This window comes from Acartia tonsa, chromosome 3, assembly GCF_053477335.1.
Source record: "Acartia tonsa isolate MP-2025a chromosome 3, ASM5347733v1, whole genome shotgun sequence".
In the NCBI taxonomy this organism is placed as follows: domain Eukaryota; kingdom Metazoa; phylum Arthropoda; class Copepoda; order Calanoida; family Acartiidae; genus Acartia; species Acartia tonsa.
Window position 1 is genome coordinate 34,330,728 of NC_137262.1, and position 27,450 is coordinate 34,358,177.

General features: G+C 32.8%; 1 protein-coding gene across 2 annotated transcripts; it reads left to right on the plus strand.

Annotated features, from left to right (window-relative positions):
* The first annotated feature begins 14,090 nt into the window (after positions 1 to 14,090).
* On the plus strand, positions 14,091 to 19,346 carry LOC145313967 (uncharacterized). Of its 2 annotated transcripts, XM_080153634.1 has the most exons (3): positions 14,091 to 14,462; positions 14,754 to 14,987; positions 15,485 to 19,346. In XM_080153634.1, exons 1-3 carry the CDS (start codon positions 14,372 to 14,374, stop codon positions 15,586 to 15,588), a joined length of 429 nt encoding a protein of 142 aa, XP_080009760.1. In that variant the 5' UTR covers positions 14,091 to 14,371; the 3' UTR covers positions 15,589 to 19,346. The 2 variants fall into 2 exon arrangements, with proteins under 2 accessions (XP_080009760.1, XP_080009759.1); XM_080153633.1 differs by having other exon boundaries at positions 14,091 to 14,987.
* The last annotated feature ends 8,104 nt before the right edge of the window (positions 19,347 to 27,450 follow it).

Consider the following 27,450-nt stretch of genomic DNA (forward strand, 5'->3'; position numbering starts at 1 on the left):
ATTAACGAAAAAAGCTATTTAGAAAAGTAAAAAAATCAACATGTTTAAAATGGACGTACGGACATTTTGGTAATGATTATAGAGTTGCTACGCTTTCTAAATCGTACCTAACTATTACAGGAATCACCATTCAAAATTTTAAATCGAAAGGACAATTCTAACATGCCTAAATTAACGAAAAAAGCTATTTAAAAAAGTAAAAAAAATCAATATGTTTAAAATGGACGTACGGACATTTTGGTAATGATTATTGAGTTGCTACGCTTTCTAAATCGTACCTAACTCCTAAAAGAATCACCATGCAAAATTTGAAATCGATAGGACAATTCTAACATGTCTAAATTAACGAAAAAAGCTATCCGTTACGGACGGACGTACGGACGGACGGACCGACCCTAATTATAGAAAAGCTTCGCTTTTAATAATTATAGAAAAGCTTCGCTTTTAAAAAATGTAATAATTCAATTTACAAAATAATTTTCAAAATCAAAATATTCTGTCTGCTTGTTATTGTTTATCTTTTTGTTGACGCGCTAGTTTGCCGCGAGATTATGCATGATTTTGCGTGACGTCATTCATAATTGGTCCCCAAGATTGGTTAGAAACTGCTAAATTCTTGCATGTTCCCTTTAAGCCAGTCCCCAAAGTCTGAGACTCCTAAAAATTGAATATTCGATCCATTGTCCCCTCCCTTACTCCCTGCTGTCAAACACATATAAATGCGGTCTAATTCAATTCAGAGCTGAAATATATGTAACCTAATTCTGTTGCGAGAATAAAATAAATATAGTATCATACAATCTCATTAGGGGAGAGCTTTGAAAGCAACTTTCTTTCTTGAGAAGTCAAGTCCCTGCCCTAGCTTTACTTTAGGTTACCTAGGAATAAATAAAGATCAAAAATCAAGTATTTGGACCAAGAGGTAGGCAGTTATAATCTGTGCATATAATTGGTTAGGAAAAAAGTAAGTTAAACTAACTAGAGCGAAGTGTAGGAAAATTCCATGTTCTTTTAATAAGAAGGGCAGTTATTTTCTTCATTTCAGTCGTATTATGACGTCACACATGACACTTTCCGCTGTCCCCTGACTGATCATCTATGATGTTATGGCTATACTATTTTGCGCTGTCTGGGTATTTAGAATAAGACATTGTCACTAAAAATATCCTGTATGCTTTTGTTAAATTTACGTAACAGTGTTTTGGCAAGTTAGTAATATTACTGTCTGATATACACTTATACTTTATGTTTTACTATTTCATTAACATTTTTCCAACATGGCTTCCAATCTGATTAATATCTGCTGGATACTCACCGGTTCTCAGTCATACTGAAAAATCATGAATAGCATCGTGTTGCAGACAATTTTCCACGAAAATTAAATCAAAATCGTAATAAAAATACCAGTTTTGTCAGCCTGGGCCTTCGACCCCTCAGATCTAACAAAACAGGTTTTTATCATATATTTTTTATTTTAATATCCTCGGAAATACTATGCGATAACAACTATAAACTTCAATACTTATTTAGTTGATTATGCACTTGTGTATTACGCTGACCAATAGCAAGCTTACTACAAATAAAAAGAACAATAAATTGTTATTTATTGATAAGTACTATAGTTATATAAAAAGTGATCTTCTAAAATTATTAAAGGATCTTATGGGATATGACAAAGAACCCAAAGTTTTTAGCCAGCTGATGAAAGAACATGTTTATTACCTTTGGATACCTGTCCCAATTTCCCCTCCCTACTTGAAAAACAGTATAAAGAAAGCAAATTCTGAGATTTGAGATGTCTGTGCATTAGGGTTGGGCCGGATAGTTTTTTGGCCGGATACCGGATATCCGGCCGATTTCAAATGCCGGATATCCGGCAAACTACCGGTTATCCGGCCAAATTGCCGGATATCCGGCCGGATAACCGGCCAAATTACTGGCGTCTTATTATATAAAACTGGCGGCTACGCCCTCAGAGGCCTCTAGGGGCACTTGAGGGGGGGGGGAATGAATTTGATAACCATTTTTTAAATTTAGGGGGGGCTGACGCCCCTTATTTTTATATTTAGTTAAAAATTGAATAAAAATATTTTTTTTTTTTGGGGGGGGGTATTTTTTCCTTGGGGCGATTTCTCTTGGGAGAGTGGTGGTACCCTCACCTAAAATAGTTATAAACCTTCCCAGGGCCTATGAAAAGCTACCCAGTAAAGAAGAACCCAATCGGTTCAGCGGTTAGCGAGATCCTTCAGTAGAGACAAACAGAAAGACAAACAGATAGACATCCTGTTACTTTATTATAAGGATTCAGGTTAAAACTTAAAAATTATGTAACCATTAAATTATCTTTCTTCTAAGCAATTAATCTAATAAACTATTACTACCCTCAATCTGTAATATTAACCCCTGTTGGAGGATGGGCGAGGAGGTGGCATTGAACGCATGCCCCTCCCCCCCCCCCCTGTGCATTTTCTCTGTATAAAAGTTAGAGGGCTATAACTAAATGACTTTTGAAATATGGGTATGACACATAACTGAGAGTGTAATTTTTTTAATACCTCCTTCTTGGCGGGCACAGGATGCCAGCAAACCTAGCAAGGTCATTCAGGTAAAAAGTAAAAACATTTTTTTTGCTTAAACAAAGCATTTCATGTTATCAAATACTTAATTATTCTATAGTATATGAAATATAGGTGTTCAAGTCGATTTCAGGTTCCAGGTATAGTCCTGCAAGTCCGGAACCTCCAGGTCTCCAGAAATCTTTAAACGGTTCCTGTGACAGCAATTTTTAACTTAGACACTTCCAATTTTAAATTTAGGATTTTAAATGTCTTCATGACATATAACAATTTCATAAAATCCGTTGCTGTTTACCTGCCGACCGCCAGTTTGAGGCTGGCAGCTGCCAAGAACTGCTGCCCCCGCCAAAATTTATGTTTTTCTAATATAAAATTTACATAAAGATAAACATATTCAGAAAAAAATGTTCTTATAGCTTCAATAATAAGAAAATTACAGCCATTTATAATTAAAAAAGCAGAAATTTTTGTTGTAAAATATGAAATATCATATTGCCGGATATCCGGCCGGATAGTTTCAATATCCGGTATCCGGCCGGATATTGAAAATGGCCGGATATCCGGCCTCACCGGATATCCGGCCCAACCCTACTGTGCATACTGTAAAGAATTGCCACAGATTTTTATTGTTCATAATTCATCTTTCACATTTACAACAATTTTTTAAAAATAATTTACAGTAGCGCATTTTATATTCAGCTTATTTTCAACTAAATTTAATATGTTCAATTTTGTAACATTGTAATATTATATCAATAAAATAATGTTCATATGTAACTAGACAAAGTGTCTCAAAAATCAGATATGTGACGTCATAAAAATGAGAGATTATCCATCTCTTTTTTAGGGGGTTTCTTTCCCTCTTCTCCTCTCATCTCCCTCATTTTTATGACGTCACTTGGCTGATTTTAAAGATACTTTGTCCAGTTACGTTCTTATCACATCAGCAATATATCTGTATGTAAATAATGGATCCTATCATTGGGTTTCATATGACGAATAAAATAAATTTGAGTTTATTTTAATACTAAGGATATATGTGAAATTTTTAACTAAATTGTTTAAATAATTTTACAAAAAAACTATAGGGAAATGTCTCTTGGGAGGCTGAAGATACCTACCCTCCCACAAAATGGTTACAAACCTAACCTGAACATATAAGAAGCTGAGAACCTTAAAAAGGGACAGAAAAGCATCTTGTTACTTTTATATAAGGATTTCAATACATATAATAAAACATTTCAAAACTTATATATCCTTATAACAAAGTAATAGGATGTATGTCTGCCATTGCGTCTGTTTTTACCACTGAATCGAACGGGTTCTCCTTTACAGGGTAGCTTCTCATAGGTTCCAGGAAGGTTTATAACTAATTTGGGGGAGGGTACCATAACAATTCAAAGGAAAATCACCCGAAGAAAAAAAATTACCTCTCCCTCAAATTTTATTTTTGAAACTTGAATTAAAAATTGGGTGGGGAAGGGTGATTGACCCTACCCCCAATATTTTTTTTATTTTGAAAAATCAAAAATAAAAAAAGATTGGGTTATGGAACTCTACTCTCCCGTCCTCAAGAACTCTTGAGGGTTCTAGGGGCGTAGCCGCTAGCAATATATAAAGTCGCAATACTAATAACAATTGTATATTGGTTTGAGTCCAACATTAAATTAAAGCATTAGCATAACAATAAACACATTTCTCTTCATTCCCAGACTTTTCATTTTTCTGACCATTTACACAGTGCATTTTTTTACAGGGAAGCTTCAATATAATTCTTTTTGAAAGTCATTCTCTATTTAGGTCTATAATAAATCTAAATATATGTACGACTTAAAAAAAGGATATGACAATTATGTTCACACCCAATTATGAGAAATAAAGTTATGCTTTCTGTAGATTAAAACTTTATGTAGAAAAGTTTGAAACCAATAAAGATATAATAAAATATCCAATGTTTTAATTCCAACAAATGAGAGAATATATTATAAACGTTGAGTTCCAGTTTAATTTGAAGTTTAAATACCCCCCTGTATAATATGATTTTACAAATAAAATTACTAAAAGACTTTTCCACCAGTATCAAATAAATCATCCTTGTTACTTTTCCCATCCCCCAGAAGCTGGAGGCAAAAATGCACCACATAAAACAGTGGGAGGCTGGTTTGAAACTTGTTTTTGATTGCAAAAAAAGAGAAATATTTTGCACATTTTTCTGCATAACCGCAAAATTGAATAATTCTTTATAATTTCTGTGTTAATGTATTGTGCAGTTTATTATCTGTACATATGTTTTAGCTTTTTGCAAAAAAATGATAGAATAAGATCTAAGAACCGGCTTAAAGCCAACAAATTAATTGTTTGCTAATGTTTTTGGGGTTGGAATATCGACCTAGTACAACTAATTTGTGGCTTCAAAATGATTCCAACTGCTGCAATGTCAGGATTGTTAATAAAAATAGGTGGAATGTTTTGACAATAAAAACTACAAAAGACGTACAATAAAGGAATATATACCAGCATTGCACTTTGCACTTTTATAACGTGTTGATAAATTAATGATTATCTAGTAGGTTTAGCTCCCAGTAATGAAGGGAACTTGGGCCGTTTATTGCTCAAGTCCATAAAGTTTTATAATAACGTTTTTGTCTTATCCCTTTAGATTGTTCAAATAATTAAGATACAAGTCCCCCCTGTAGTTAAGGAAATACATTATACAATATACATGTATATATTGTATATGTATATATATATATTGTATATCTCCAAAATCATAACAACATCCATATAAGCAAAGCTCTAATATCAGAAGAAATGACAAATGAACCATAACTCTTGTAGAGTGTCAGAACTCAACAAAACAAAAATTAACTTTGTCTAAATTAACCAGGCCTAGCTATTGTAACAATCAATTCTAAAAAAAATCACGAAACCTTTGGAAGTTAGCTGGGGGTATAAATTGTTTTTTTTCTTCATATAACTGAAGAGGGGTGGGTAAGAAGGGGAAAAAAGGGAAAGGGGGTTGTGGGGAAATTTTCCTTTAGAGGTGTTGGTCAGAATATAGTTCCCTTTTCCCTGAAATTAATGTAAAGAACTAACCGTTCTGGACGAACCGACCCTAATTATAGAAAAGCTACGCTTTTAAAAAGTAATAATTGCGATAGTAAGTGCGAATTTTATGCAGAAATTGTTCATTTCGAATTGTAAATTCTATGGTCATAATTCAAATGAAGTATTTTTTTGTAGCGAAGCTATTCTTTAAACATTTTACTGTCTGTATGTCCGTCTTCTTTGTGCCTTTATTAATGTAAAATAGTTAATAGTTATTTCTCGCATCGTACTATAAACAACTTTCTGTGGATATAAAATGTACAATTATAAGATTATAACTTTTTTTTAATCAACTGCGGTTCACGGTAAAATATTCCTGGTAACGAATATTTACAAAAATCTAAGAATTTTAAAGGCTGCTAGCTACCAAACGGCTGAACGTACAGATCATGCCCGTACACTGTTTTAAGCGGCATAAGAAGGCCTACAAATAATCTGTAATAGTCATAAATTAATAATGCATAATTATCTCGCAGTGCAGAGAAATGCGCGAAAAAGACCTATTTTTATAAAAAATTTTAAAAATGAAAATTTTCTTAACTTATAGAAGTAAGAATATAAAAAAGATTTATATTATCTAACCCATGGGTATGTTATTTAATATTTTATTGCATTTATTCTTTTTAAAATTAATGATATAGGAATACAATAAGATTAATTTATTATTGAAATTAACACTTTATTACAACACTATTGTTGTCTGTTTCTTATTATTTGTTTTACTAAGTACACATTTTAACCTTTCATTTGTTTTGCAAAAATCTAAATCTTTTAATAAAATTCTTAAAAAAATATTGTATCATAAACAACATATTTTTTAAAGCCTACGGTTTATTGAGCCTTATCCACCATCAGCAACGAGGCATTTAAAAAGCCGCAGCTCAACTGCATTGTTCTACAAATGTTCTAAGCAACCCTCAGCTGCGGTACTGCATCTATCCTCAACCGCTAAAATTTTATATTTTAATTGTCCTTGTTTAACACATATTTAATTTCTCAATTGGCCTAATAATTAACTCTTATTTAGAAACACGCCCTTATTTAGGCGTTCGGTAAATTGTTAAAAGGAAACTCAGAACTTATTCTGTATTTTAAGAGTAAAAGGCGTATGGATTCTCTTGACCTGTGTAAAAAATTTTCACACACAGAATAATTACATATCTAAGTCTTAATGATCATGCTATTTAAGATACCTAGTTAAGCTAATGTCTATTTATGCTTTTCAGGAAAATTATATATCTAATTTAAGTTTGTATCATGTGTTCATGTGATTATATTTACAGGGTAGAAATTATATCTTAGAAATAAAATTATTTTAAGGTATGTATTTTAGTTATCAGTTTTGTTTTAAAGATATATCTTTTAAAATTTTTGTCTATCTATTTAGGGAGGGAAGTGACATTGGACTGTAAATTACCTTATTTTATTCGTTGGCTCATAAATTTTGACACTAAATATGATTTTATTGTTTCAAACTAAAAGTGTCAAAACTTTTCAATAACTCACTTTAATCTGCAGAAAGTATAATTTAATTTATCCATGTTCGCCATTTTTGGAAGTTTTGTTTCTAGTTTGTAAAATAAACTTTATTGTTCATTCATTTATGATTTTGATAGAATCATATTTTTAAGCTCATTTGCTTACAACCCAGGTGGTCAAATTACCACGATTTTTATTCATAAAAAATATTAAAATCTAGCCAGCCATGTATAACTTAATCTATAATACAAAGTAGCTTGATGTCTGTCTGTCCGTCCGTCCGTCCGTCCGTCTGTCTGTCTGTCTGTCCGTCCCTTAAGATCTCGGTAGCCACTGAACCGATTGGATTCAACTCTTCAGGGAATATACCTGTGGTCCTGTGGTAGTTTTAGGCTATTTTCTTGGTGGGGGGGGGGGGACAACCACAAGCCCTCCCCCCCACCCCAAAAAAAACCACCCAATATTTTTAGGCAATTAATTTTAGATTAAAGTAAAATTAATGGTCGCAGCACCAGAAGTACTTAATATGTTTTTTTTTAAATCACTTCTTGGGGCAAAGCCCCTAGAGGCTAGAGACGAAGCCGCTAATATAGCTACAAAGACCTAAATGTCGTGTTTACTGTAAGCACAAATAAACAAACTGTTATCAAAATAAAGTGAAATAAAGAGGATGGGGTAGATTTTTGTTTGTTTGTTTATTTATGTAGGTCAGGTTAGGTTGGGTACTGGGTAGCCCCACATGATTAGGGCACCGTAGGTTAGCAAGGTTAGGGCCATCCCCCCAGGGGTTAGGCATTAGAAAAAACAACCTATTTTTTCCATCAATTCAAAAATAAGGAAATGGGCTTTAGTACTTAGTATCATATATGACTTAAGCTTTTTTATTGTTTCAATAATGTTAAATTTTACGATGTTTCTCTGCTGCGAGTTAAAATCTTTATCACCCCATATTTTTACTTAAAAAATAAACAAGAACAATAGATTAAAAAATAAGTAAAAAGTAACTTGTATAGCGACATAGATAAATTCTTTAAATAAAAAAGAGACATAGTATGTATTAAATAAAATTATCATTAGTGAATGCTCACTCTATAGATACTAGGGGCGTTTTTTAAAACAAGTAAATATTAAACTAATCTATTGCTATAGCTATGTTGCATATGGAAATTTGGATATAAGTTTTATGACTGGCGTTATCACTACAGGTAGAGAGTATTTCAGAAAAGAATAAAATATGTTATTCCCTTTAATGAATATGTCTGATAAATAATCGTTTTCAGAAAATCTTGCAAACATTTGTGTACAGAGTTTTTTTCTTCTTTTTATTTATAATCCATTTATAATTAATCCACCCCTTGTTTTGTATAATTTGATTAATGATAGATATTCATTCCTAATTATACTTTTTATACGGTCCTATAAAACAGTCAAAAAATTAATAGTATCAGTATTAAGCTAAAATATAAAAAAATTCGAAAAAAAATTGTAATTTAATTTCAGAAATTGCAGTTAAATGCAAAGAGAAAGAGGGAACAATTCGCTGTTTATTACATTAGTCCCCAAAGTTTTAAATAATGTTTTCTTATTCGTTGGCGTAACAACTTTGGGGACTTTATTAAGTTATTTAAGTTGAATGTTCAAACGTTTCAATAACTAATTTTTATGTAGAGAAGGAGAAATTTGGTTTAACATCATTGGGGATGTACAATAATTTATTGGCTTTTGTCTTTTGCCTTTAGAACCCTAAGTTAAATGTGCTTATCAAGGAGCCCCAAAAATCTTTGTTTGGTTTTGGCTAATTAATGTAAAAATAAAGATGTATAATCCATACAACTACCTGTCCCAAGTGGCAGAGATCCTTTTTGTCTGCTAGTAAATTGTTCTTTATAGTTTCGATGTTAGTAGCTCATGGTCCCTCTATACTTTTACATTTTAATTTTGGTCGAACACTGTATTCATATATGTATGCATTTATTAGTAGCTATATAATAAGGACAAAGAAAAATTAATAGAAAAAAGATAAATGGTTCAAAGTAGCAGACATGAATATTAAGATAAGACACAATCAGTAGACCAAGAATGTACGCGAGTTTAAAAAGTACACATAATAACAAAAATACCTTTATTAAAAGTTAAATTATTGTTATTGTTTTAAAAATTGAGATATAATTACTTGGATGTTGACCAATTTTTCATGTTCTCTAATAAAGTGATACTCGCAGCTGGTTAAAATAACGATACACCACATCCACCACTTTTACCCAATCCAGTCCCCTCCTACTGGATGTACAAACTGACCAATAAATGAGGTCCATATTAGCAACTTAAATTGATGACAAATTTCCCCCTGTTAATTTATCCACGTATTCTCGAGAAAACCTGAGGAGGGAGGGGACATTAAGCAGTTTATTGCATTAGTCCCCAAAGTTTTAAAATAATGTTTTCTTATTCGTTGGCTTAACAACTTTGACGACTTTTATTGAATTTTGATTGATTTAAGTTAAGTAGCCAAACATTTCAAACACTAATTGTAATCTACACAAGGGTTAATTTTGTGTATCATCCTAGGGGATGTACATCAATTTATCGTTCATTGTCTTTTCCCTTTCGATCCTTTAGAGAAACCGCACATTACAAAATATGTACAAAATCGGTATCTAAATTAACCCGCCGCCTTTTATTCAAGACAAAAACAATTAAATAATCAGAAATCTAGACTAATTGTGCTTCAAGCAATAAGAAAATTACAATACAGAAAAGAAATAACAAAACAAACAGAGAAATTTAAAAAAACAAAACAATAATTTAGTGTACTTTTTTATTGAATGAAAAGTGTTGGCTAATTTAATCCACTTACCTTTATCAGAAATTAATCATAAATATCTTATTTTCTTCTTTGATATGGAAAGTTTTACACCTGAAAATTATATTTCTGTTTAGTATATTTGTTGAAAACTATGAAATATTTTTTCTGATACAAAACTCCCAAAGTTAAAAGGCTTCCCTTAAAAATACACACACGCGTCTTACGAAAATAAAGAAGAAATTTTTTTCTGATACGCGTGTATATTATAGACTAGAGTTGGCTCGATATAATTATCTCCCTATTGGCTAGTTTTCTATATGCATATCTATTTCTCAATAAATCTATTTTCCTCACCCGGCATTACTATCTAAAAGAAAGTAAATATTCAATAATTTAAATGATTTTAAAAAGATTTTTAAAATTATATTTTTTTCTTTACATTACCATCACCAAAGGGTTAATGATGATGATTACAATTTTAGTTTAATATTTGAACACACAAAGTGTCGCCACAATCGAATTCTTTTAAAACAGAGTTTTCTTAAATTTATTATATTATAAATTTAAATTTTCTTTTTTATGATTAGAAATTAAATACATCAATATAAGGTAAATAGCAACATGAAATGCAAATAATGAATTTATTTTTAATAAAGTAAAATAATGGGTCTTATCGTTCTAGCCAATGAGAGTTTATTATGGATTATTTGAGCACTATGAGTTATATACATATATTTCTTGGAAAACTTGAGCTCGTTTATAGACATTTATTTCCTATATAGATCTGACATGGATCTTGAAGCAATTAAGCAGGCCGTTTTGTACATGTTAAAAATTGGAAGATTTCATTAATTAAAAGTTATTGCAAATATATTTAGTAAATAAGAACAAAAAATGCGTACAAATATTACAAAAAAATAGTAGTTGTCAGGCAACATATTGAAAGAAAATCATTGAAATGTTTAAATTTAAAATATAAACCTCTCACGAATGTACTATACTATAACAAATTCAAATTGTCTCCAGATTAGGCGGTAGATAACAAGAGTGTTAAAATTTGTAAAAAACTTGAAATTTTGATTCGATTATAAAGTTTCTTTTCAATATTACATTCATTAATTTGAAAATATTATTAGCAAAATTTGTAAACGACGAGCATACCTAGAAATACATTTCATTCTAATTATTTTGTATTTTTTTAAAGCTTTATGGATAATCCCTCATTTTTATGACGTCACATAGATTTTTTTTGTCCTCTAACGGATTGAGATGCTGTGAGTATTGGTGCAAAAAATATAACGTAACAAAATAAATTAGCCAATGAGAGGCCGTTATTGAACAATGGCGGCAATGGTAGTGGACTCTCATTGGCTAATTTTTTTTTGTTACGTCATATTTTTTGCACCAATACTCACAGCATCACGGATTGATATTTTGAGCCATAACTCTCTTTCTTTGGATGAAATATTTTTATGTTTGTTTTAGGTTGGGTTAAATAAAGGTTGTTGGAGACCTGCAGAGATATTAGACAGTATTGAAATTTCTCTGTAGAATGAGTTTCGGTGGTCCAAAATTGAGTTTTAGTGAAAGGACCAGGTAAACTACAGAATAGCTTTGGTTTTAATAATGATGAAAATGGTCGGTTATTGTTTCTGCCCCGAGGAGAGAAACGTACTGAAACAGGGCGTTGCGTAGCAGGGATACGGTAGAGTAATATTAAAAAGTATTTGAAAAATCAAAAGTAAGTTTTTCGGATTTGACCTCAGACGGGCTAGGTATGAGCTAGATTCGATGCTTTACTAATGACTGGACACAACATTTGGTATATCTCTAATATTTCAAGTAATTTGGTTGTTTAAAGCTAAATTTTCATACGTTTTACATATTTACAAGAGGTTATATTACCTCTCTTATATTAAAATGCATAAAAGTTTTTTTTTCCCTTCGAATGTTTGTCAATGTATCCGTGTGCATGGCAACATCCCTTTATTCATTGATATACATTTTTTATTGCTTAGATCAGGCAGGGAGGAGGGTGCATTGGACTCTAAATAATACTTGGGCCATAAGTGTTATAAACAAGTTCACTCATTCTATGGTTAAAATACTTTTATTAAATCGTGCTTGGCTTGTTCAAACTAGAAGTGTCTAGAGTTGTCAACCAATGATTTTAGCATATTTGCAGACCATCCCAAGTTCGTGCAAAGTTCGAAAGCGATTAGTCTTGAAGAAGAGAAATAATAGGATTTAAAAATGAAATTGATAATAGGCTTTGCTTATGATTTATATTCAAAAAAAAAAATGTTTTCTCGTATTCATTCGAAAACGAGTAATATCCGGTGGATTAGAACCGGTTCTCATTAATACGAAAAAATTATGTATAGCATATTATTATATCCAGTTTTCCACGAATATAAAAATGTACAATCGCAAGATTAAAATCAGTTTTTTTGCCCGTGCCTTCGGCATCTCGGGGATAAATCAGCCGTATTTATCTTATAATTCACTTTTTATATCCGCGGAAAGCTGTTTATAATACGATGCGAGAATTAACAATTCTTATATTCCTGTGTTTAAGTTATACAATCCGTTTTTTGGGCTTTAATAAGCCCAAAATTTAGTTGAACGTACTATAGAATTATCTTTAAATCTGTTTAGACCCTCATGAAATAAAAGACTAAAAAAATTCATCAAATTGGAATTGGTCGGTTATGTAAGGATCCAGTTTTAGAATTAAGTAGCGAAGCAACTTCATAACTAACTTCGTCCATCTGTCAAACATTTTGTCACAAAAACTTGTTATAAAGACTTTTCCTAATTTTTTCTTCAGCTCACTATTTCGTGCTTCCCCTTAAAGTGCCTAGGAAGCATAGAAACCTCTCATCCTTATTTCTAAATATATTGAAAATTAAGGGGGTATCCCTAAGGAGTCCACATAACATTGCGGGAACCTTTACCTACAATTAAATAACCCTGCGGCGTTACTCTTTACCCAATATAAACCCAACCTAACCTAGGATAAGGTAAAAATTAACTATAAAACTACCCCTTTATCCCCGTCTTTTTTTCAATTTATTCCAATATAAGTTGATGAGAGGGTCCTTTACGAGGCACTTTTTCGTTTTCTGATTGTCCGTTCTAAATATATCACTTTTGCCTTTATTATTGTGCTACGCTTCTTATGCATGTTGCCATCTTTGTTATTAACATTGTTATTTGTGTTTCTTTTGATAAATATTTATATCTTAAATTGGTTATAAAAACATGATAAATTAGCACAAAAACAATATAAAATAGATTAAAATATAGCATGACTGTTTTTATAATTTTATTAATTATTCAGCTAGCAACACCTATGCCTAGCACAGAGTAGACACTCTACCCTTTTTTAACTTCCCCAAGATACCTCCACCCCTCAGTCATCACACCCCTCAGCTACACACACTCGGAAGGCGTACACTCGTACCCCCTTCCCCTTGATCACCATACCCCTCAGCCACACACACTCGGAAAGGCATACTTTCGTACTGGCCCCTCATTGGAGGAACTACCGGCGAACTAGCCCGCTCATTGGCCGAAACAATTTCTACCGACAAGAAAGAAATCTCATTGGTCCAACGCACCAATTATCTTTAGGCTATTGGTTGATCAACAAAGATTAACTAACCCGCGCATTTCTTTAGTCCAGTTTTTACTTGACCACGCTCTAATACACATCTAATATTATATATTATTAAGTGTCGCTTGCTATATAAAATAAAATGCCGCCTCCAAAGGCTCTGCTTTCGCAGGACGCACTTCATCAGGTGCGGTCTTTTTTGCAAGAAGACATCAAGTCGGCTGTAAGCCAGGCTGTCAGTCAGTCAGTGCAAGCATTTGAGAAGCTACAAAAGGTAAGCAGCGACAATTTTAATAAAACATTTTTGAGCGAAATGCGCGGCCTCAAAGAGAGCATAGAAGCTCTGAACATAAAACATCGTGATGAAATGAATGATATTCGATCGATTATTGAAGGTGAAACATTGTCAACTGAACAACAAATTGCCATTCGAATAGTGTCTTTAACGAAGGATTTTCACAATTACATTGATAACGCATCGGCCCGCAAAAGTGCCAAACAATGTTAAACGATTATGTCCTGTCCCAGCTAGCTCATAGAGAGCAACGTGACCGTCTTTGGTCTATTCGGGTAAACAATGTTCAATGTCCCTGGCTGGAAAAAACCCCGACAAGTCATGAAGTGTTTAATATAATTATCAAACCTGTTTTACAGGCCCAGAATCCGGAGAAGGACATACACTATGACAATACGATCGAATATAGTCATCCACTGAGCCAAAGGGTGAAGGGACCTAGAAACTACATCTTTCGCTTTTACTCAAGACATCTACTTTTCAGTTTCATGATAAACAAGCGAAGACATCTCCAATCCATCGATCAACGTGCCAGGGACAAGACACAGTGGTGTAGTAGCGCAGCAGTCTCATTTGACGGTAAGAAATTCATCAAGTGTTCGCACGATTTGGCGGACACAAACCGTAGCCTAATGACTTACTTGCACAGTTGCGGACTTGCGTCCAAAACTAAGCTGTCAGGCACTAGCGTGGCCTTTATGCCCGCAGACGGGCCACAGAAATGGGTAAAAGTACTCAACAGCATGGCCAGATCACATATAGGCCTGATTACCCCGCTACCGCCACTGAAGGACATTATTGAGACAGACAACCTAATCGTTAAATTCATGCGAGAAAACGGCCAGTCTAACAAAGATGTCTTTTTTAAAGGTTTCGAGTCAGAGATTAAATCTCTACTCCAGGACCTGAAAGCCAACAAGCTGCCCAGTATCCAGATAGAGAGGGACAATGAGGATCAACCTACCATGGATCCTATCGGCGTTACTAACGCTGACACCGCCGAATTTCCTGCCCTCCCAGACAGCGGTGCCGCGGTTCCAGCACCATCCAAGTCCAGGACAGCCCCGGCCTCAGGTACAGCAACGGCTGCTACTGCTCCCACAGGTACGACAACATCAACAACGACCACAGTTTTGACAAGGTCTACAGCCACCAAAATCTAAACAGTCTACCAAAGACTCCAGGATTCCTAATATTAGCATTGAAAATATTGTTGTAATGCTACTGGTATACATATTATACAAATTTCACATGTAATTTTACATGTAACACAACTAACACAATTATACGCTTGGCCGTTTTTATACAATTATTCTTATTGTGTTAATTTTCCATATATTATTATTAAATAATCTGTCAATGCCGTAAACTAATAAAAAAAAAGACTGATTAAGTAAGATTAAGTAAGTAAATTATTACGTGAGCATTCTTTTCTCTCTTCTAATCTTTAGCCATTAATCATATTTAATTTTTCTTTAATTTTTTCTCTAATTTTTCTCTCTAATTAATCTCTAAATTTTCTCTAACTAATGGGGTGGGGGGGGGGGGGGAAAAAAAGACTCGTAGAGACATATCACGATTATTATTTATGTTTTTTTTAGTGGAACACATGCCAAGAGATGCTGCCTGCATAGTCGGAACCAAAGCTGAAGCTGCTCCCCCGTGTCCTTGGCCTCCAGACGCATCCATAAGCAACGGGTTCTAGTCAGGTAGATGATATTGAGGGGCTTAATGGGAATATCAACTATGATCTCTGTAGTATTCTCTACGATGATACATTTAGAGAGTACTCTAGTGACTTTAACATAAAGTGTGACTATATTGATATAGATTCTCTTTTTAATAAATTCAAGTCTTCAAGTAATCAATTATTTAAAATATTTTCTATAAATATTCAGAGTTTAAATAGTAAAGTCCAACAGCTAAGGAACTTAATTGACAAGGCTTCGTTAGAGGGGATGGGCCCGTCGATCATATCCCTGCAGGAGATATGGTTGTCGGAGGAGTCAAACACAGATAGTCTAAAATTAAATAATTATAACTTTATCTCTGCCCCACGACCGGAAGGGAGGGGGGGAGGGGTTGGGTTATATGTAGATAACAAATATCAAACTAAAGTTTTATTCAAGAATTTTTTTATACCACACATATTTGAGACTATGTGTGTTAAGATTTCATTTGGCAACTTTAAAGCCCTAATTGTAAATGTTTATAGGCCCCCACATAAAAACCCAGAGGATCTTGAAACTTTTTTTAATGTTCTTGCTGACTTTCTGGACGTTATTGACGATTGTAATCTTCCAACATTCTTTATGGGCGACTTTAATCTTAATTTGTTCACATCCTATGACGTCTTAGGTCCTGCCTCTCGTTTTCTCAATATTATGATAAGTAGCGGCTATTTATCTCTAACATTAAGAGCAACCAGAATCCAAAATTTTTCATTTTCCCTTATTGATTCGATCTTCTGTAGGGATTTTCTAGACAACTTTGTAGATTCTAATGTAGTTGTAACAGATCTATCTGACCATCTTGTACTTAGTAGTTCATTTTCTCATATCATTCCTAAACCTGCAAAAAGACCACAATATTTTGAAAAAAGATTCCTTGAGGAAACAAACATTGATAATTTAAACCATGAACTATCATTACAAGATTGGGAAGAAGTTCTTAACACGGAGGATGTTGATTTAGCCTATGCGAAATTCTTTTCTGTGTTTATTTCTTTGTACAACAGCTGTTGTCCAAAGGAAAAAATACGCAATAACCGTCGCACTATGCCGCAGTCGCCGTGGATGAATCAACATCTTCTGCTGTGTAATCGTTTCCGAGATAAGTTGTATAGAAAAGCCTTAAATAGACCAACAGAAGAAAATTGGGATAACTATAGCCGCTACCGCAATAACTACCAGAGAGCATGCAGGGAAAAAAAACGTTTACACTATCAATCTGAACTTGAAAAAGCGGGTAAAAATGGTCGACAGATATGGCAAGTTTTGAGGGAAGTGATGGGTAAATCTAGATTTCAAAATGAGATAGAATATTTGGAAATTGATGGGAAAAAAATCCAAAACAAAAAAGACATTGCAAATTCCTTTAACCAGCATTTTGCAAAATTAGGTGAGAATCTCACCCCTGAAATACCCAACACTTCCAAAGATTTTCATGATTACCTACCCCCCCCAATAAATGATAGTGTATTCGTCCCTCCCCTGGATGAACTCCAGGTATTTAATGCGATAACGAGTTGCATACCTAAGACTGCAAAGGATGTGAATGATATATCATGCAAACTTTTGGTCCAATGCGCCGCCAACATCTGTAAGCCGCTTACCCATATATATAATCTTAGTTTTTCAAAGGGAATTTTTCCCTCAGAAATGAAAATAAGCAAAAATGTCGTTGTTTACAAATCAGGGCCAGTAAGTAGCTTAGAGGCATGGAGGGGGGTTTCAATTATCAATACGTTCAGCAAACCCTTAGAAAAGATTATGTATAGGACACTATATACCTTCCTGGATGAAAGATCTTTTTTTTCCCCACGGCAGTTTGGTTTCAGACCTAATATCTCCACGGCACATAATGTTCTTGATCTTGTCAATCGTATCACGGCCGCACTTTCTGAAAAGAAAGTGTGCGCCGGGATATTAATAGATATAAAAAAATGTTTTGACTTAGTTGATCGTACAATTTTATTGAAAAAACTTGAGCATTATGGCTGCCGTGGAGTGGTCTTGAGATGGTTTGAGAGTTACTTTGAGGGTAGGGCTCAACAGGTGGCTTTTGGGGGAGAATTTTCTGATATTCTTTATATTGTTATAGGTGTTCTCCAGGGCTCGACACTTGGCGTATTACTCTTCCTCCTTATGGTAAATGATCTAGACTCTGCCACTAGGGATGCACTTCTGAGCTTATTTGCAGATGACACTTTTGTGTTGATAACTGCAAATAATGTACAGGAACTGTTTAATAAGATTGAAACTACTCTTCCCCAGATCACAGATTGGTATAATAGCAATCGTTTAATTATTAACAGCAAAAAAACCAAGGTAGTTTTATTTCAATCACCAAAGCAAAACTTTACAGAAGAGGAAAGGAATCTTATTGCTCAGTTCCCAGTATATATTAACACCAATCATGAAGGAGAAAACCTTCCAGAAAAAATCAGCAAGCTAGATCATATATCATTAAGTAGGGAGGAGCCTAGTGAACGTGCAGCAAGACACCTGGGTGTCCAGGTAGATGAAAAGTTGTCCTTTAAGATTCATTTTAACATGATGCATAAACGGTTGCTAAGGATAGTGTTTTCGCTAAAACAAATGAAAAATCTATTAGATTCAAGACATCTTAAACTGCTTTATTCGTCCTATGTAAAATCAATAATAGGTTACTGCTTAATAGTATTTACGGCTGTTCCAAACATTTTACTTGAGCCTATATTAAAACTTCAAAAAGAATGTTGTCGCATAATATTAAAAAAACCACGCCGGACTCCGTCAAGGATTCTATTCAAACAGTTGGAAATTTTACCAATTAAAAAGCAAATGGACTATGATGTCCTTTTATTTATGTATAAATATAAAAATAATCTCCAACCAAAAGTATTTGACAACACATGGAACACCCGTAACTCGATACATGGTTACGAAACTAGATTTAGGTATGATTTCACAATAGATCAAACTAATAGGAATTTTATATTTAACTCCCCACTTCATTATTTTCCAAGAATATGGAATTCTTTACCAGAAAATTTAAAAATCATTCCTACATACCTAGAGTTTAAAAGGAAAGCATTCCTTCATATTTTAAATACCATCTAGTTCGACCAATAGTTATGTTTATTATTAAAATTAACACCTTGTATATTATTGATTTTACAGAAAGACACACATAACATCATACTCATATTCATAATCACCACCTAAAAGCAGTTTAACAAGTCAATTTTTTTCGTTTATTCTTATCCTTATCCTTTTTTTTCATTTGTGAGGCGGGAACTGGTATTCTTAGTAATTTCAAATCTCAAATCTTAAAAACATGACAGCTTTTCATCAACCCTTGACACATAGTTGACAGGGCATCAGTTTTTTATCAGTTTCTTCATCCTTGAAAGTTTTTGCCTTTTTTGTCCTAGCCCTCAAGTCTTGTCCGGAACATAAATCTTTTTACAGGGAATCGGGGACATATAATGCAATTTTTCCTTGAAATTTTTCTTTGATACTTTTAACTGTAAACCTTAAATGATAAATTTTTTGATTGTATTTTTTGTTATCAGTTTGGACTAAGTGCGAGATTCCCTGCAGCCATAGCCTCCTGTCGGGATTACATTGTGTCCTTAGAGTCCAATCCACGTACCTACATCCCTGGAATTAGATGTTACGTCAAAATAAGTTCCTTACTAGGGGCTGACCTCTGCCGCCAAAATCAAAAATCAAAGCAAATTTTCTCTTAATTTTTAATTCTTTTTCCGACACTTGTTTATTTAATCAAATTTTAAATTAATCTTAAATTAAACTCATATCTTTTTCGATTTCTTTGTACAATTTTTTTAGATATTTTAATTCCTTAATTCTTTTCAAATTAACTTAACAAAATCTAATTTATTTAATCCGGCAGAGGAAAGCTCCTCGAAAAACTGTTGGATTTACCCTTAATGTAGAAACTAATGTTAAATTATTCACTTGAATCTTAAAATTTAAATCAAAAATCTTAACTTTAACCTAAAACCGATTATTTCATTTTTCTTTTGTTCTTTTCCTTTACTTCATTCTTCTTTATTCTTATCTTGTAGTCACACAGTATGTCCATTGATCACAATTATAGCTGAGACGCCCACTAAAGCCTTGATTATCCTCTGCCCGACTAACCGCTAGCCGATCAATTCGTTGATCGGCCACGTATTAACATTGTTGTAAAGGTTGTTATGGAGAGTCATGGATGCGGAGGCGTAGCAGAAGCAGCGGAGAAGGCGAGCTTGCAGCAGATTTAAAGCAGTGGAACCACGCAGCGGATAACTTATTTAATCCGCCAATTGGCGGTACCGGCAGGCTAAAGTGGTACCAACACCAACCACAGTCCAGCCAGCAGCGGCTCTGCCTCACCTGGGCCGCCAAAGAGAAATCACCTAGTTTATCCAAATTAATCAGCAATGTTCACCCGTAATAATTAAAACTGTATAATTATTAGATAAATATGAATATATTGATTTATTTAATCGCCATGTCATAATGTAATAATTAAAATGTCTATGTGATTATCTCATAACAGGGTTGAAAGAGTTATTGAATAAAAGTTCTTATTATAAAGAAAATTTTAATAAAAATTTATCGATTTGTGGTTTACTCTTTATTTTCTTTATTTCTATATATTTTGATCATTAATTAATCATCGCTTTATGTTTTAAATAGAAAATTTAATAAATATAAGCACAAAAAGCAGAATTATAAAATAATAAACACATTATTATTATCATATTATTTAAATATATAACTTTAAATTTTAGCTTTTAAAAGAAAAAAACGCTTTGAGAGGGCAATTTTTTTTAGGGGCGATGGGAGGGCTTTAGTACCCTCCCAAAATTAATTATAAACCTTATGACCTATGAGAAGCTACTCTGTAAAGGAGAACCATATCGGTTTACGGTTGGCAAGATCCTTAGGTACAGACAGATATATATAGATTCAGTTACTCTCAAAAGGGTTATTAAATGGACAATCTTTCATTTTATAAAATACAGAAAATTAAAATCTGTATCTGTAAAATCCTTAACGGTCCGGGGAGGGGGGCGTTGAACGCCCCCCCCCCCCTCCGGATTTTTCTTTGTCATTTGCTTTGTGTGAAAGATAAAGAGCCCAAACTGCGTGACTTTTTAAGTATGGGTATAACATAAGTAAGATTTAGAATTTTTTGAAAATCTCCATCCTGGAGGGCACAGGATGCTAGCAAACCTGGCAGGGTCATCCAGGTAAAGAGCAAAAATATTTTTTTTGACTTCCTCATATCAAATACAGGTGTTCAAGTCAATTTCAGGTTTCAGGTATGATCCTGCAGGTCTCCAGAAATCTTTAAAAGGCTTCTGTGGCCTCAATTTTTTTGTTAGAGACTTCAAATTTTAAACTTGAGCTTTTTTACATGTCTACATATTTCATAGAGATCCGCCGCCGTTTTCCCGCCGACTGAAGCGTCTAACAGCTGCCAATTACAGCTGCGGCCGCTGAAATTTATATTTTGATATTTCTAATGTAAAATTTACACAAAGATAAACATTTTCTGCAAAAAATTTTCTTCTAGCTTCAAAAATAAGAAAATTACAGCCGTTTGAAATTTTTAAGTAAAAAAGGACCTAAAAACAAAGGTTGTTGAATAAAAGGATGAAAGAAGCGAAAATTGACTTTGAATCACTTAAGTTCGGAAAATTATTATCAAACAGGGGACTTGTACAAAAAAATTAACCTCTAGCTCTAATAGGAACTGAGATAATAAGGATAGGAGGCGTTGAACCGATTAAGGTGCAGCAAGAGGCCCGACTGTTAAGGGTTAAATGATATGACATTGAATAATAAATTGAAGTTGATTTCTGATAATGATACACAATTTTTCTTCTTCTGCTGTAGTAGTAAATCAATGGTTTAAAAGTTTGAACGCTATTAGTTTGAACCTACCAAATAAACTGTGCTAATTCTCCATAAATATAACTGAGACTTTCACTGCAAATAATGAAAAAATTGAAAACAGAAATATAATAATAGTTATTTCTCGCATCGTATTATAAACGGCTTTCCGCGGATATAGAAAGTACAATTATGAGATTAACTGGTTTTAATCTTATGATTGTACATTTCTATATTCACAGAAAGCTGGATATAATACGATGCTAGACATAGTTTTTTCGTATGGATGAGAACCGGTTCCTATCCACCGGATTCGAATGAATACGAGAAAAAACATTCAAAACTTAACTATTTTTGGACATACTGTAATATCAATATTCAAAAAACCCAACTTTTTTTTCAATTTCTAAAATATTTGTTTAAAAAAAAATGAATTAGGTTAGTAAAAACTGATTTTTGCAACTTATTGTTACAAACATGCAAGACAATGATGAAAATATCCATAAAAGCGTAGCTCCATCCAAAATTGTACAAACGAACGAACTAACCATGACGAAAACTATAAAAAATTGAAGTTTCTATTTTGTAATGTTGTGAGATGAATATGAAAAAAAGAGAGAGAAAGAGGGAGAGAAAACACGAAAAAGAGAGAGTGTGTTACATTTTGCCCATCATATCCCAGTTGACACATAATGATGCAATTCACCTATCAGAAAAATGGAGCCTCCAGTGGCATCGTTTGGATGACCCGGGCTAACAAAACTGGTAAAAAATTTATTTGAATATTCGGAAAAATTGTGTTTACGATGTTATACATGATTTTTCGGCACTGCTGAGAACCGGTTTTAATCCAGCGGATATTAATAGGTTTCGAAGCCATATCATCTGCAATTCTAAGAAAAATCGGTAAAATCTGGTATTACTGTCAAAGGACAGAAAGACATATGCACATTATAGAAAAGCTTCACATTATTAATAACGGGCAAAGAGTATTATACTTAGAAACAATAGAAAAATATTTTGGACAGAATTCATTAGCAATTTTCTCATTCATAAAATAAGCTTTCTTGCAAATTACAAAGATCGCAAAAAAATCCATTGTTTTGCATATTTTAGACGATAATATAGTTTTAAGGCAATGTGTTACTAAGTGATTAGAAAAAGTAGTAAAAGAAAAGTTTTTTAGAACATAGATTTAAAAAAATGTTATGGTTCGATATCCCCACTCTAAATTACAGAATAGTTGTTGCAAAAAAAGTTGCTGTTCCTCTGCGGCTGGATAATCGTTTTTAAAAGCAAAACTATTCTGTAATTAGGGTCGGTCCATCCGTCCGCAACGGTTAGCTCTTATCGTTAAATTGGACATGTTAGAATTGTCCTATTTATTTCAATATTTACATTACTATTCCTATTCATATTTTTATGATGTTTGAAGTAATGATTCCAATTAAAGTATGCCCTTTTACTGAATCATTTTTCTACGCAATTTTGCAACATATTTATGGACAATCTTGTTAAACTTACATATAGATGTTCTGCTTATTATGTGCTGACACTTTACTAGAGTTATTTTCCTTTGTCCTTCCTTCTGATATTAGAGCTTCGCTTTAATGTTTTTACGCATTTGTCGGCTTAATATTTTGCATTATAGAAATAGGAACTAAATCCTGCTATGGCTGCCGAGCCACATTTTACAGAAATTAAGGTATTTTTAGGTTAGTGACCATGTTTTAACAACTTAATAAACCAGCAGCGTTGCTTAACCTAAATATTATATTATGCCAATTTTATGCAAACATAACTTTTAAACATCGCAATTTTTAGCAGTGCAGCTGTTTTATAGGCGTTGTATGTCCTTTTTAGACGTGGGAAATTGGGATTCTTTACAAAAATAGTAGCTTATAAAATCATGTTTCCTAAAAAAGACGGCTAAGACGTGCAAAAAATCGACTAAAATTTTACATTTGTTGTTGCTACTGATGCTGTGAGAATTGGTGCAAAAAATATGACGTAACAAAAAAAATTAGCCTATGAGAGGCCGTTATTGACCAATGACGTCATATTTTTTGCACCAATTCTCACAGCTTCGTTGCTACTCTACTTTTGGACATAATTATCGTATATTTAAATAAAGACATAAACATTTTAAACATACATATTTTAGACGTTAAGCTCGTAAAGCAAAAAATCCGCCAACCATTTTGGCAATACCTAGCTTTCAATTAAGCCATAAAAAATTAGCTAAGTACAACAGAAAACAATAACTTTAAAAATAATCATAATCAATTTTTTGGGGGCGGCTAACTGTATTATGAAATTGATTTTAAATGCAATTATTGAAAGTGCAACTATTCTATAACAAGGGGTAGTCTAAAGTCCGTCTGATCTTTAATAAAAATACGCTTTCAGCGCAAACTTTTTGCACTTTTTTGACTTAGGGCAAAAATTAAGTATGTAAGGTGTTCTACATATAATATAGGAAAATTGCAGGGATCTTAAAGGATAAGACAATGGTCGATGAATTGATATGCATCCCCAATTATTAAAATGATATTTACATCTTATATATCAAAAGTATTGGTTGAAAAGTTCGAACACTACTAGTTTGAAACAAACCAATAAAACATCAAAGAAGTTTTTCAGTCAATATATGATAATGTGGTCATAAAACTTTGGTTACGAGTTTAATTTACAATCCAATATCCCCTCCCTCCCTGAAAAATTTCTTCCTGACGAGTAGGTGTCAGGTTCGAGTCTGGATCAACAGTAAGAAAAGGGAAATGCCTTGGCGCCACTAATTACCAACCACAGTTAGGACTTACAGGCAAAAGTCGTGTAATAAATCAAAGAGTTGATTGTCTGTTAGATGTTACAGTGTCCTAGGGTCTTTAGACGATCACTTTAAGTCAACACTATAAGTGTTCATCCGATTGCCTTGTTTCATGAGTTTGGATTTCATGGATGTTGTCATCTTTGTTTTCACTTAAAAATAAGTTTGAAAACACCTCGATGTTAAAGCCTCATTTTGTCTAATGACGTTAATACTATGATACAGACATACTGTAAACATTAAAATAATTAAAGTAATATTTTTCATGCTAGTTAGGGATAACATGTGTAGTATTAAATGGATAAGAGTGAAAAGAGGTTTTGCCATTTGCTATGGATTAGAACATTTTAAAGTCGATTCTAAACATTGTTATTGATATGATTAAATTATAACAACTTTTAAAAATGAAATAGATACAAAATAATCTCTTCAATGGACCACAACCCTTTTAACTTTGCTACGCTTGTTATAATACCATATCAGTACAGAAATCTTCTTGGGAGGTTTATAAATTTGAACATGTCTTAATTATTTTTACATACCTCACTACTATAAAAGGGTTTTAATTTATTTGGACAACTCTAACACTCCATAAAAGCGAAGCTCTGAAATGGTAGGAAAAACGGACATTTACACTTGTATAATGTCAGAACTGAATAATCAGAATGTAAATGTAAAAGAGTCAAAGCAAAAACGTAAGTAAATTTGTTGAAAAACTGCTTGATACAGAATAATGTTTATGGAAATACTTAAACTTTTTAGGACTTGATTATAGAGTTGCTTCGCTTATAATAGTGTACTTTGTTGTCCCAGGAATCAGTATACCAAGTAGACCAATCGGATAATTAGGTCACATACAAATTTGTTTTTAAAAACGTAAAAAAATCAACATGTTTAAAATGGACGTACGGTCATCTGGTAATAATTATAGAGTTGCTACGCTTTCTAACTCGTACCTAACTTCTACAGGAATCACCATGCAAAGTTTAAAATCGATAGGACAATTCTAACATGCCTAAATTAACGAAAAAAGCTATCCGTTACGTATGGACGGACAGACGTACGGACGGATTGACCCTAATTATAGAAAAGCTTCGCTTTTAAAAATAGAGGATACCTAACTGTCAGAATTGGCTTGCACTGTCGAAATATGTTAATCTTTATGTATAAAATGTGTACTGTATTTATGTGTTTGTGTGTGTGTGTGTATGTGTGACTGTGTGTATGTATGTGTGTATGCCCATAACAATATAACACAGACCTATTATTATTATTTTAATATTTTAGATAGCAAAACTTCCCTATATTTTGACTAGATCTGTCTGTACTAAAAGATTAACTGATAGCTATGCATTTATAAAGTAAGAGTTGTTCAACCTATTGTTTAAAATTTGATAAATCCTAGGACGATATCAATAATATCATATGCATGGTCAATTACATAGCACCGACTCCAAGGACAATTTCTTGTTAAATTTTGTTTGTTTTGTATTTTAGTTTCGAATATATGAAGGTTGTCACTCTTGTTATTTTAATATTTTCAATGTACAACAACGCCCCTGGTTGACCCTGTCTTGTTACAATAGAACACTCAGGTATAGACTAGTCTATTTATCTATCTATCTACGCCCCTGGTCGACCCTGTTTTGTTACAATAGAACACTCAGGTAGAGACTAGTCTATCTATCTACGCCCCTGGTTGACCCTTTATTGTTACAATAGAACACTCAGGTATAGACTAGTCTATCTATTTATCTATCTACGCCCCTGGTTGACCCATTGTTGTTACAATAGACCACTCAGGCATAGACTAGTCTATCTATCTATCTATATCTCTGTCTATCTATCTATATATCTACTCCCCTCACGGGTGGACCCTCAGATGTAAAAACTTTATTTTAGTGTTTGGCCAAAATGACTTAGCAATTGTATCTCTAAGTACGTCTAATAACACCCTTTGCTATTTTTAGAATCCTAGAAAATTTTTTTTGCAATTTCATCAAACATGCAATTTAAGTGATGAAAATTTAATAAAATCATTTTTTGGATGTTTAGAATTACCAATTTTCTACATTTAAAACAAAATGTTAACAAAATTTACAAACATTCTAATATATAACTTTAAAAATCAATAACATTTTATAAAATGATGTTTTAAAAAATAAATCATTAAAAGGTATTAAAATGCATTTTAAGTTACTTAAAAGTAAAACGAGAATATCTTTTTACACTTTATTCTTTGTAATAGAGATTAATCGTCATTTGCTGAAAATGAAACATTTAATAAACTAATTGAATCTTTTTGTGACCATATTTAAAATTTTTAATTTTTACACTAAGGTGTTTTTTAATAAAAATCTTTGTTAATTTCTGTTTTACGACAAAAAAAGAAAGGGACTTTTTACTATTTCTAGGTTATCTTATGCAATTTAAACTATATAATATGAAATAAATTTTAATTGTCTTTCTTTTGAGCCACAAAACACTGTAAAATGTAACATATATGCAAAAATAACAATTTTTTTAATGAATATTATAATATCCTTATATGACATTGCGTCAGAGCTTATTCTTTAGATCATATGTTCATGAAAAGTAGCCATAACTTGGAGGGTTGCGCTATTTATTAGAATATTAAATAAACTTGAATGGTAAAAATATTAGCATAACCTTTGTCAATTCAAATGCTTTAGGTATATGATTCGGAAAGTTAGTTAAAAAATAGAGAATTTGCTGTATATACTGGTGAAAGACTTTCAAAAATGTGAATCACAAAGCAATCCTAAAAGATCGGGTCGTAGGCAAGTCTTAGTCAGGGGTTTTCTGATAGCAAATATTGCGTTATTGGTATACAGTGTAAAAAAAAAACACTTTAAAGAAATTCTTTAAATAAAACCCAACGTGTATTGACAGTACAAACATCTTAATGCTAGCAGACATATGTTTATCAACATTTGCCGAAAACTATTTCCACAAGAAAAATTATTCAGGTTTCTACTTTATAATTTTAAATATTTTTTCTGATAAAATGTTTGACATATATCGTATAATCATTTACCAAAAGAAATATTTTGATAATTTAGATTTCAGAGAAGATGAATCCCTTCAAAAAACTAAGACGACA